The sequence below is a fragment of the Phalacrocorax carbo genome, chromosome 1 (assembly GCF_963921805.1).
Source record: "Phalacrocorax carbo chromosome 1, bPhaCar2.1, whole genome shotgun sequence".
Classification (NCBI taxonomy): Eukaryota; Metazoa; Chordata; class Aves; order Suliformes; family Phalacrocoracidae; genus Phalacrocorax; species Phalacrocorax carbo.
In genome coordinates, this window is record NC_087513.1 from 151,161,432 (window position 1) to 151,174,532 (window position 13,101).

The following is a 13,101-nucleotide window of genomic DNA, read 5'->3' on the forward strand; positions in this document are numbered from 1 at the left end:
TGAGTAGGTGAATTTGGACAGGTGACTTCCATTCATTGAGCAGTTACATGGTAGTTTGAAATTTGTTCCCCCCATCCTCCCCAAAGTATGGTCAGTAGTCCTTGCTACAATCCTATGGAGAAAATCCATTGCCAACTATTGGAACTTGGCTTAAAAATCTGTGGCAGACTTCACTCTGTGTTGGCCCGATAGGAACATTGTGCTGTCTGTACACTGGATTAGTGGGTTGTGATTCTTATGCTGTTAACTCATTGGTATTTCTTTTTTTATTCTCATTCTACATAGTAGAAAAGCCTAAGATGGACAGCTCTGACAAAAATTTCAGATACAAACCTTTGTTAGCCATAAAACTATCAACCCTGGTGAGATCCTCAGTTGAACTATCAAAAGTAATTGAAAAGAGAATCCATCCTTCCTGGAATGTTTAGTTGCTGCCTGCTTTCTGTTTTCTCAAAACTAGGGAGAGTAGAATTAACTTTCTTCAAAATGAGCTACTTTGAGCTGTTTCTTTCAGGACTTGCCCTTCAGATGCGGGGGTGGTAGCTCACTCCCTTTTGCAATGAAATTAATTTCACTGCATGTGCTCTGCAAAATTCCTGGCACAGCTTGTTCACCACGTGAGCACTAAGAATTAGCTTCCAGTTTTGCCAGGTGTGAGTATTTCTGATAATGATTCCCCATTACTGTTTAAGCTTCTTGACTTTTAACAAGAGTGAAACATCTGGTTGCCACTGACTTCAATGTATGTTCTGCTTTGTTTTGGTTTTTTTTTATTCCTTATATAAATCAGATTTGCCAAACCAGTGTTCTCCTGATCCTTGTCACAAAGAGGGAACTGTCAAATGTGAAGATCTAAAGGGGGACTTCTATTGTGAATGCAAGCGTGGCTGGCAGGGAAAAACATGTGAAAAAGGTAATTGGGTTTTGTTATCTTTTATAACTATAACATAAAGATGCATTGGGTTTTGCTATATTCTCAAACAGTCACTGATACGGGGCTGCACAATTCAAAAGTCACAGAATTGAATCTGGATTGCACACTGCTCATGTTTTTACCCTTCTGTGAATCATACAACTCTGTCACTTCGGTACTTTTTATATGCCTTTAATGGATCTTAGCTTGGTCGTGGGAAGGTAATCTAAGAAGTTACACTCCAACTTTCTGTCCCACCCCTCCGAAAAGGGCAGCAGAAATAGAGTTGTAGTGGCTTTCCAAGCAGAACTGCCTCAAGTCTTGCTGTTAACCCAGTGTAACAGGTCACGGATTGCAGAGCCTGAGAATTTGTCCCATCTTCCTTTCTAGCACCCCTGCAATGGGAACCGTGAGTTTCAGCAGGCAGATGGGGTCTGACTCTGATGGTGTAAAAGCTGATGAAATTAGTCTGTTAAAGCTTCCTCACTAGTAGGACCTTATTCCACGTCCACTTACATTCCACTGTGTATTTCCACCATCTCCAAAGACAATATTCAGGCAGAAATTATTTGTGCAAGAAGTTCCAGGCCGCAAGAGGGCTTTCTGTATTCCTTTATGAAACACTGAAGTTATCTTCCCTCCTCTTGTTTTCTGGTTTCTTGTTTTTTTTCTGCCTGCAAGGCTTCCTGTCAGGGCCACTGCTTTTCTTCCTGCCAATATGAAGTAACTGCCAGAAATCACCTTCAGCCAGTCCAGAGTTGTGACAACCAAGACAGCAGGAGAGCCAAAGCCTCTCCTTCTGATGTAAATATTGTGGGGAGATTATAGGATCACTCACAAGCAGCTTATTTAAGCATTTGAGACAGTTGTCTGCTCAGTATACAATCAGCTTTGAGAGCTCAGCAACTGATCAGTCTGAAGCATATCCCCTCTTTCTCTTATAAAATGCTATGAAATGTGCTGTTCGACCCATCAGCTAACTCCAGAGTCCCATAGACAAGCAGGACATAATGACCAGGTAGGGCACATTGAGGGTGAAATCCAGGCTCTGCTGAATTTAATAGTCTTTGCGGCTAACTTCAGTGGAGCACTCTTTAGCTCACAGTGCTCAATAGCTGTGAACTTAAAGCTTTTTTGTATTCTCTCATGAGTTCTGTAACAGTAAGGATGTATTGTTCTTGTTTTATTTAAAGTTTTCGTCCTGAACTTACTGGTCATAGTATAATTTTAAAAGTTAGTTGTGATACAACATACATCAGTTATAATTAGTTTGCTTCTGCAAACAAACTTCTTCACCTCCACAGTGACTGAAGATATTCCTCTGCATTCTCAGAGCTGTGAAGGAGACACTCAGTTACAGTTCCTCCTCCGTCTTTTTTTTTTTTATTAAATGAACTTGAGCTAATGTACTTGAAGTGTTTGAATGAAATCTTTGTGCTTTTTGTAATCATTGTGTTGCAGCTGTAATAGTGTTTCTTGTTTGGTTTTCCAACACCTATCCCACTCTCACGCTCCAGATTATTTACAGAGGTGAAAAGCCGACTGTAACACTTTCTTTTGATGTAGATATTAACGAATGCAGAGCGCAGAATGGCGGCTGTAACCAACTCTGTCTCAACAAGCTAGGCAGCTACCGTTGCTCATGCTACAGTGGTTACGCTCTTAAAGACAGCAGAACGTGTGAAGGTAAGCTGTGCTGGGCCTCTCCGTTTGCTTCAGCGGATGCTTAGTGACTTGTGACTGTATTTCAGAGCTGTGTTGCATGAGCAGCCCGTGCCTATTCCCTAGCGCAGCAGAGGCTTGGTGGTAGCTCCTGTTAGCTGCACTCTGCTGCGGTTGTGCGGGGCGCTCCAGCCAGCACTACGTGCCTGGGCTTGTCAGCGGTCACACCGTGCTACTCTCCAGTATCATAACACAGGCATGATTCACAGAGGGTTTGTGGCTTGGATTGTGCTAAATTGGTTTAGCTGATCAGTCCTCATAGCCTGACGTTGAGAGGAGGAAGGGCTGGCCAGATGCGTTGCTGCGATTCTTTCCAGTCTCATGGTGTTGTAGTATATGAGCCGTTCGTTTTTTCTTTTGTGCGTTTCTTATTTTAATTTATTTTTCTAAATTTGGATATGTGCAGTGAATTCAGCTAGACACGGATAAATTCACTGCAACTGAATATTAATAGCTGCAGAAAGGCCCTAGTGAAGGCTGGCAACTGTTTTACACAGTAGCTGAGAACAGAAAGTATCTGACTGAAACTGCGGAATGAATTTATACATACCAAAACTTAAGCAACTGAGATTTTAAAAGTGTTAAGAAACTGCATGCTGAGGCACAGACTCGTTAATGATCTCAGGTGGCTGTTAAAGTTATGACTATCTCATGAAAAAACAGGCAAGTCTGTGTATATACCTCTTACAGATGGATGTAACAACCGATTTCTAAACAGTTTGCATACCTGATCTGAACAACATATTAATGCTACCAGCAAAAAGACAAAGAGCGGGATTTTATTTCTGTGTCGCTTCCACTGTTTAGTGATGACTATGGAGGTGACATGGTCTCCCTTTCTAATGGGAGCAGCTTCTTAGAAGAGCCAACTTCCCTTTTGAATTGTCTTCTGGTGCCAGTTGGCATGGACAGGTGGACAGCGAATGGGCTCACAATGACATTTGTTTTCGTATGTATGTATATTTGTACAATACCGTAACACTGTCAGAGCAGCGTCAATGTCGCGTATAAACATGGGTCAGTTCACTCATATGTGGTGAAATCACAAAGTGTAACCTGTAGTTGCAGTTTTAACATGTACTAGAAAGCAAAAGTAAATATTAAACCCTCAGTGTACTGCAAATATTTTGCCAACACCAGGATTTTGCTGAGTATTAGTTAACATGTTAGAAAAACACCTGTTTGTTTTTATGGACCTTCAGTTACAGTCTATTGCCTGCCTTCATGATGAAACCCCACAACATCTCTCAGACATGGCTTGTTCTTTGTGACAAATTGGGCTGCCTCGATTCCCCTTTACCACTACAGAGCAGGAGGTTTAGATCTTAGTTTTGTGAATGCGTGAAAAATTATTGTTTGCCCCTCTGTGGAATGAGAACAGAAAACTGTGGTGCTCCACAGGCTGCGTGTTCCTTTTGCGTTTTGATAAAGTTCATAGTGCTCTGTTCCTCTCATAGTGCTGTTCCTCAGTTCCCGCTTTTTAACCCGCAGTTTCAGCCCCCTGAGTGGAGTGGGGCTTTTTGGTTTTGTGGGAATTGTTTTGTTTTACAGTTTTCCTCCTGGCTCACTTTGCTTTTGGTTTTTTTTTTTGGTTGGTCGGTTGTTTTTTTTTCCCCAGTAGTGGTTAATGGCTTAAAGAAAGAAACAACAGCTGGTTTTAAAAGCCTGAAGTCACTTCTTATAGCTAGCTAACCCTGAAGGTAGATTCTTGCAGACACTATTTTTCCAGTTACCAAAATAATAGAGGGATCTCTTGACCCTGAGCCCACTCCAAAGTGCGAACAGTGAAGTGATTATCCTCATCTGAAGTCATGGTGTTTAATTGCTTGTTTTGCAGACATAGATGAATGCACAGCATCAGCAGACATCTGTGGAGAAGCTCACTGTAAAAATTTAATAAGCTCATACGAATGTGTTTGTGATGCAGGCTACAAATACGATGACGTGAGAAAGACTTGTCAGGGTAAGCTCCTGTTAGCATTTATTACATGACTTAAAGCTATAAAAAAACCCAAATTTAATTTCAGGCTTCAGTAAAAGGTTTGTTTTACTCTTTCTTACACACTGGACTTCTGTTTCCTTTCCCTAGTTATGAGTGAGTTTGCAGTTTGCAGTCATCTTTGAGTTCACTGAGTTTGCAGTCATCTTTGACTTGAATCAAGCTGTACGAACCAAAGCGCTGAGATTTCTTGAATTTATGACAAGTACGAGATCTGGCGGAAGCACCTCTGCATGTTGCTGTCTCTCTTTGTAGGACAAGAAAAGTTACAGAGCAGTAGCTGTTGTTCTTTCAAAACCTGTCTTGTGGTATTACTCTGAACTAGGAGCTTAATATGCATTGGAACCATGCACAGTTCTGCTGGCTACACTGCCTGCAAGCTTTCTCAACAGAGTAAGTTTTGAAAGTATTCCAAAAGTAGCACTGTTCCCTGCCTTTTGTGTAAGTTAACATAATGACTTGAATCACACGGCAAGCACTCCTACTGGGCTTTAAGTGTTTATCTCTGCCTGAAGAGATCCCTGTAGGCCATCACAATTTGTTTTCCTGCATTTGTTTGCAAAGCGGATAAAAACAAGCTGAAGGGAAAAAAAAAAAAAAAGGAAAATGAATGAGAAACTCGGCCTTTACTTGCGTGTTGAGGATCCAGGTGCTGAGTAGCAATGAAGCAAGCAGGAGTCAGACATCACAGGTGTAGCAGAAGGGGCCTGAAGGGAGGAAGTCTTGTCTAGAAGTTAAAGCCCAGGGCTCTGAACCAGCAGACAAGGAGCTCTGCCTCCAGCCTTCCCACTGACTTGCTGTGTATCTTTGAGCAGCTGGAATCTGTCTGTGAAAATAGATTAGTGCAGATACTAATCCTAACTCTTCTCTCCTGTAAAGATGTGGCATAGGGTAAGTACTGGCTACAGAGCACTTGGCCACACTCAGATGAAAGGTACTACAAAATAGCACTGATAACATTTTTTTCCCCAAGATGATGCATGTTTAAACAAACTCCGTTGCTGTTTTCTCCTCTCTGCTGATTTTGTGTAGATATAAATGAATGTGAAGAAAAGCTCTGTGAACAGACCTGTGTCAACTCACCAGGGAGTTATACCTGTCACTGTGATGGCAGAGGGGGAGTAAAGCTTTCCCGGGACATGAATACGTGTGAGGTATGTTAGTCTACATTGCCATAACTGCAGAACAGGCCTTTATTTTACATTTCAGTTAAGAATAACTGATGAAGCTCCAAACCAAAGCCATTTGAGCTGAGTGACCAGCAGGAGAGAATCATATTGGCAAGGCCACGTGAGCTGAGGACAGTAGCCCTCCTGAAAAGAGGGGTCTCGTTAGCCTTTTTGGGAGGAAGTTCACTCAGAGTCTCTCTTCTCATGCTCCTGTTCCCGTTCCAAAAAGAGCATGCCAGTGATAGCCCTGCCAGCCCTCTGTTTGGCTATGAGTTACCTCTGGCTGCACAAGCTTTCTGAGTTAGACCCAGTAGGACGGTGTGAAGGTCTCAGGGTGTATGGTGTCAGTTACAACCAGCACTGGCACTTGACACTTTCTTCCTCCAGGCATTTGAGGTGGATGGGCTTCAGTGGCACCGGCTGCCTCTGCAGCAACCGACCAACAGCAAGTTCTTAGCACATCTTTTGTTGCAGGCACGATGTTGCAGTAGAAAACCTTATGCTGTACCTTATGAGCATGATTTCATTTTGCAACAGGAAAACATTCCTCTGAGGCAGATAGGAGAGAGGAGGGAAGGAAAGAGGAAATGTTCTCAGTACCAAAACAACTGTATTTTGAGAGTATAAACTTTAAAGTGCCCTAGTCTGCTATATGTATAGCAACTACATGAGAAAAGAAGAGGAGGCATAATCTCTGATTCTCTTTCTGCTGTGTGAAGAGAATAAGCTCTCAAAAATGTGTTTTGGTTATAGAACATAATACCATGTGTGCCTTTTGCTGTTGGAAAAAGTATTAGATCCTTGTACCTGGGGAGGATGTTCAGCGGCACTCCTGTTATCAGGCTGCGCTTCAAAAGGAAACAACCAACAAGGTGAGGACAATTTAGAATGACAGCCAAATGTGCTGTCCAGCTTTAATGCATGCGATGGACTTAAGTCGTTACAATAACAATTATTCCTATGATCATCCTTAATTGTTTGGATTATGGAGTCCTGTAAGGCGAAACATTATTCAAACCAGTAACTGAGAAAGGCAGCCTTGACCACAGAGCCCCTAGGACAATTACTGAACTACAGTCATGTATTCTTTATTCGTGACGCTATTTTAAAATCCATCTTCACAGCTTAAGTCTTTCAGGAGTGCATTAAAAGCTAGTATGTTTTAACAGAGCTTTATAACTGTTAGAACTGATGCTATCTGTATGGAAAGTACTCTGTGGTTTTTGAACTCTGCATAACTAATTTATTTCTTGGCACCTGTGCGGTCAGACTTGTGGCTGAGTTCGACTTTAGAACCTTTGATCCTGAAGGTATCCTTTTCTTTGCTGGAGGCCATCAAGACAGCACATGGGTAGTCTTGGCTTTGCGCAAAGGACGGCTAGAGCTGCAGCTGAAATACAACGGAATAGGCCGCGTGACCAGCAGTGGACCGCTTATCAACCATGGCATGTGGCAAATGGTGAGTCCAGACCACTGCTGAGATCTTAGCCTTTCTTGGCTTGCTCCTGATGGGCTCTGCCAAGTGCAGCTAGACTTCCTGTACTCTTGAGAAGATGCTTTTCCAACCTATCTATCCATTCAATGCATGCCAGTATATTATACATCCTAAGGTGAGAATGGGATATTTTTCCAAACAAATTGCATTATGCTTTATATCAATTGTAAACTAGAGTGCATCACTAATTTGCACAACCAGGGCAGACGCAGTGCCTTTGAGATGCAGCAGTGCTAAGCTGAATTCACCTCAGTTCGAGGTGAGGGTTGGAAGGGAGTCAGAGGGAATGTTCTTAGCTGTTCTTAGAAGGGTGTTTGGTGTATGGGGTGCGTGTGTGGTTGCTTTTGTTTATTCATCTGTTTGTTTAGTCACAGGGCTCAGATTGTCTGAGCCCTTGACAAATCTCTTATGCCACAGTATCCCTTTTTTTAGAGTCTTCAGGTTTATTTATAGACAAAATAGACCATTTCCCTTGTAAAGACATTGGGATCTATTAGAACCTCATTGTTTACTAACAACATAATCCCAGCAATGACCGCATCTTGGAGCTTATAAGGATTCGTGTTCTTGACACTCTCACAGAGCATCTCCTGGTGATTCTGGAAGCATCATGGGTATTACTGTTTGTGAAAGGGTTGTGATAAGCATTCTGTAGTATGATCTACAGTACATTAGCAATTTATATATGTCTTCTTACTTCTGCCTTTTCCTTTCCTTTCATTTTTTCTTACTTAATTAGATCTTTTGACTTTTAAGTTGATGTGTCTCTTGGGGAGTGGGTGGGAAGTTCTCAGCTAACTCGCTTATGAGACAATTACAGATACTCGTAACTGAATAATTTCTGTTTTAAATTTTTTTAGTATAAAAAATTCAGAATTATACATTAAAGAAAAAAGCAAGGTGGGAAAAATATTCTTTTTAATGAATAAATAAAGAAGTCCTTCTGTGCATTCATTGTCAACTACTGACATTTGGTAATGTTTCCAGCGGATAAGGTGATGTTTAATTCAGTTCCTTTACTGTCACTGAAACAATTTTAGATTCCAAATGGAAAGCTGTAGAGGTTCAGCAAAGCTGTAGCTAAAATGTCTGACATACTGTATCTTTACAGGTAGGAATAGCCTGAAACTGGTTCTTACTGAATTTGCTGTAATATCTGTTCTGCTAAATTGAAATAAGGCAATTGTAATTGCCTGCACAGAGAGGATGGTGACGTGAAAAGCAGAGTTGATGCCGCTGGGGTGACCCGGGTGTCACAAAAAGCAATCATTATCAAGCTAAACCATTCAACATGGGAGCATACTTGTTAAGTGCCAGACCTCATTATGAAGTAATTACACACTTTCCCGTGTTAGTTTTGGGGGGAGACAGCTCAAATGTATTTTTTTCTTCAAGTAACACAAAAATGATCAAACACATAGGAGTTACAGGGTAAACAAAGGCTGTGCTTGCTTTTTGCAGGGAGAGAAGGTAGTATGGTAAAAGTGTCATTTTTAGGCAAGAATTATTGGTCTCCTGCCAGCCATCAGTGTCAGGGCTCTTATCCCCAGGTACTATCATAACCAAGAAACTGCCTGTCTGAGTTGCTGCAGCAACACACTCCTTGCGCGTTTTCTGAGAGATTGTATAAATTCCCTGGAAACCCTTCCCCAAGACTTTCTGGGACATTGCAGAGTGAGCTGTGGGTGCTGTGTGATGCAGGCAGACAGGACCCACGCCAAAGGGGGGGCAGAGGTGCCCCTGCAGCCAGCAGTGCTGCCCTGCACGTAGGCTGAGCAGGGCCTGGCAGCTGCCAGAGACATAGTACAGCATGAGCGGAGGAGAGAGCATCATGCAGTGCTGCCACAGGATTGCTTGCCTGGAGCAGGCGGATGGCCATAGTTCTGGTGACTGTCTCCCAAAGTTAATCCTGTGCCTGATACTGGCCAAAGGCAGAAGGATTTACCCACAGATGAATGGCAGCAGGAGGAAGCAGCCTTTAGTCTCTTGGCTTCATGGTTGACTCACCTCTGAGACTTGGCATGCTGCTTGTGTTGCTGCACTGCTGTTGATTTCTCTTCTCTCTGCTCAATTTTCTTATCCCTTGCCTCCACCCTACAGGTGCTTTGCTCCCTTCTGCTTAACATTCAGTGTCACCCGGCTCTCTAAATGCCATTTAATCTATATGGCTGAGCAATACAACGGTAAATCAGTTCTTCCATTTTATCCCCTCCCTCATTTCTCTTTTTTCCTCTGTCTGACGTGGTTTTTAGTTTGGGAAATCCTGCTGAGGAGGGGTTATTCCTTTCTATCTGTCTCATTTTATAAAACATGTAGCCACACATTTAATTTTAAATATAGACTTGTGTGCACTTTTTAGCCTCACCTGCTGTGAAGCACAACCCCAAAAATCCTCAGAGGTCACAAGGTCACAGTCCAGACTCAAATGCCATTTGGGAGCTTTACTCTGGACTTCAGTGTGCGCTGGATCAAGCCCAGAGTTTTGGTTAGACCTAGAACGGTGGAGTTTGGATACTGGTGGGAACGCTATAGGGGTTATGAGAATATAGTAATTTTACCATTTAACCTTCAGCAAATGAAAAAACAATGGCTATTTAATAGTAAAACATGAGAAAAAGCACCAGCAGTGTATGTCTTTTGGTCTCTTGAGCAAAAGTTGCATACTTTTATGGAAACATGAAGGCATTTTCAAAACTTCAGGCCAGTATTTCTGCCTAGGTATTTTCTCTGATGTTGATCCCTCCTAATCTATTTTTAAATGATCATTCCCAGCACTGAAAACACAAACAAGCAAGCCTCAGGAAAAAACTTCTAACGTAGGTATTTGTCTGCAGTTCAGCTGGATGAAGAGGCATGTATGAACTGATGATAGCGGAGAACACACCCGCCTTCTGTTTGTCTTGCATTTCCAATAAAAGTCATCATTTTGTCTTATTTTCGATGTTTAGTTTAGTACTGGCATGAGGACAGTATGGTTAGCAAAAATAATAACCTACCTGCGCTGTTAAATGTCAGACCTGAAGGTTAAGCAATCACAAGCAGATTCATATTTGACTTTAACCCTGCAGCTGCCTATAGTCCCGTCCCTTTTCAGTGCTGTCCGCTTGCTTTTCAACAAAGAGCAGACAGGCTGGCTCTGCACTATGAGTTATCCAGGGCATGAATCCAAAACACAAAGCTGACTGCCCTTATGGCTAACCATATGGGAACCCTTAGCTATGAGAACCGCCTGCCTGATCGTCCCCGAGCACACTATGGCAGGCAGCAGCGAGCTACTCCTTGCAACAGGAGGAGTAAATTAGAGCAGTCTGCTAACTACCGAGATGCTTCCCTTTTTGGTTTGTAGGTGATGGTGGTGCACCAGCAATTAAGCTTTGAATATACGGAACTGAAGTTGAAACTGCCAGAGGGCATCGTGGAATAGGCAGAATGTAATTTCTTAAACTGAAATTTAATAGCTGCCATGGGGTTTTAACCCCTTCTCCTATGGAAGTTGGCACTCATTTGGGTTTGTTTACATTAATGATCACAACCAGCTAAGAACTCCGACTAATTTTTAAAAATTTATAAGTTATTACTTACTATAAAATCTAATAAAATATTAGAAGGCCCTGAATTTTTGTGGCTCTGCAAGCTGCTGGATTTCTTCACTGAGGAAGACCAGCATGGGAGTCGCTGCAGCTGGCTTTTCCCCGTTCGCTCCATGGCTGCCCATGATCTGTGCTAGGAGCAGGGAGATGGTCTGTGCCAGCTCCTTGTGGCACTCTGCACCCCGGTGCGTTAGGGCCGCGGTGACTGCTGGCCTGAGTAGCGGCATCCAAGTGAGTTTTAGCTCGATAGCCTGTGTAGCTACGCCAGTTGGGCTGTGGCTGCCAGGACCTGTGGGCTAATGTTCCCACCCACTGAGTGGACTTTGCAGCCTGCCAGTGCCCAAAAAAGCCTGTTTGAGACTGGCTTGTGTGTCTGCGTGGAACACGGTGGGCAGGTGTGAATGCCACTATAAACAAACAAGCTTCAGACAAGTAAATTCATGTCCTGTGGGATACAGCATGGAGCAACACACCAGGTGTAAACAGTGTTTTAGCAATATAAACCAGACTGGACTGGAATCCACAGGAGAAGAAAAAAGCTTGATATTCCGTGAATAATGTTTTCAATTATCAAATTCACTCAGTGTTCATTACTGAAGACTGCAATCCAAATGGTGTGTCCAGGAATAAACCTGCTCAACCCTGTCACCCTTTAATTTACAACCACAGAAAGAGAGCTCACTGTTGCCGATGGAAACCGTTTTGGGGCAGCTACTCTTGAAATGCAAAGAGAAAGATGCTGATGACATGGCCTACTAGCAGGGAGAGGGAAGAACAAGTCTAAACAGCTGCTGAAATAGATATTTGGTTCTATACAGCAGCTCACTGATGGAGGCAGCATCTGAGTGTCCCAGGGAACAGAGCTCTATGGATGAAGGGTGGGTAGGTGGGGTATCTGTCATAGGGTGGGAAGGAGTGCTGCGTTGAAGATAATGAAATAGAGGAGGTGTGCTCCTTTCTTCTCTGCAGGAAGAAAGGGCTTGTCTTCCGCTATGGCCACAGAATGCCGTGTTGGTAGCAGGACCCGGGTCGCAAGGCGCAGCATCCGTGCTGCTGTTCAGCAGCCCGCTACGTGTCAGCTTTGTGCTTTGCCCCCTCCTCTCCCTCCTCAGAGCTGGCTGCTTTATAATGCTTCTCTGTGCAGCCTGGTCATAATTAAAATTATGAGTTTATTTTTTGAAATTTCAGTGGTGATAGAATCTTCCTAGAAGTAGCTCTTCGGAGTCATGGAGGTAAAACTTGCAGATACCTTTTGAGAGAAAAACTATTGCCTATTACAAATTTTTATTACCCTCTCAAATATGACATCTTCTATTGTTCTTTTTTCAGGGGTAAGTATTCAAAGACTAGACTTAATGTGGCTGGAAGGCTTCCGCTTTCTCTTCCATTGGCCTAACAAAAGACACCTCTTATCTGTCTTTCCAGCTTTTCCTTTCACATGCAGTTGCAATAGGAAGTTTCTCATTAATAACTCGTTATTGCATTTACGCTTTGCATAGAGCAATCTACAAATGTCATGTAGTTAATCCACTCATATTTTTGTGTAGCTGTTTTGAAGTAGCTGGTCTGTCTTCGCCATTGGGGCAACCCCAGGTTGCTGTCTAGAGTAAAGATTTACATATCAAGGTGGAATGTAACTTAAAAGGTATCCAAAGAGGCTTGGGGACAGAAAATATTTCTTCATCTTGGGGATTTCACTAGCAGTGTCTGTCCTTTAGTTGAGGCTGCAGATATTAAGTCTTTTTATACTGAATTATTTTATTTGCAATTTTACTTTTTCAGATCTCTGTTGAAGAACTCGAAAGAAGTTTGGTTATAAAGGTCAACAGGGATGCAGTTATGAAAATAGCTGTCTCAGGGGATCTGTTTACTCTAGACAAAGGACTGTATCAGCTGAATTTGACTGTAGGAGGCATTCCTTTCAAAGCAAAGGACCTTATTCTACCAGTAAGTATTGCATGATCGCTCATGTTGTTTTGCATGCCTGAAGGGCTTGATTTCCTCTTCTCTTGGGGTAATGTAGGTCCTTCCTGAGAGCAGTTCAACCTGCCCTGAAACAGGTGGAATTATCACCTTCTGGATACAGCTTTCTCTCCATTGGCTATAGAGGGAGCCTAAGCCAGTAGCAAAGGTGAGACTCCTGATTTTTTGATTGGTAAGTTTGGGTGAGATGTAGCCCACCCTTGGCCTGCAGAATTAGGACAGAGCAAAAC

At 42.7% G+C, this 13,101-nt stretch overlaps 1 protein-coding gene across 1 annotated transcript in view; it reads left to right on the forward strand.

The window, feature by feature from the left end:
* GAS6 (growth arrest specific 6) overlaps positions 1-13,101 on the forward strand; it is a 43,307-nt gene that overhangs the window by 21,851 nt on the left and 8,355 nt on the right. Inside the window, exons 5-11 of the mRNA XM_064439926.1 lie at positions 791-913; positions 2,480-2,599; positions 4,473-4,598; positions 5,667-5,788; positions 6,557-6,675; positions 7,073-7,262; positions 12,671-12,835. Coding sequence (XP_064295996.1) covers positions 791-913; positions 2,480-2,599; positions 4,473-4,598; positions 5,667-5,788; positions 6,557-6,675; positions 7,073-7,262; positions 12,671-12,835 — 965 coding nt within the window. The remainder of the gene's footprint in view (positions 1-790; positions 914-2,479; positions 2,600-4,472; positions 4,599-5,666; positions 5,789-6,556; positions 6,676-7,072; positions 7,263-12,670; positions 12,836-13,101) is intronic.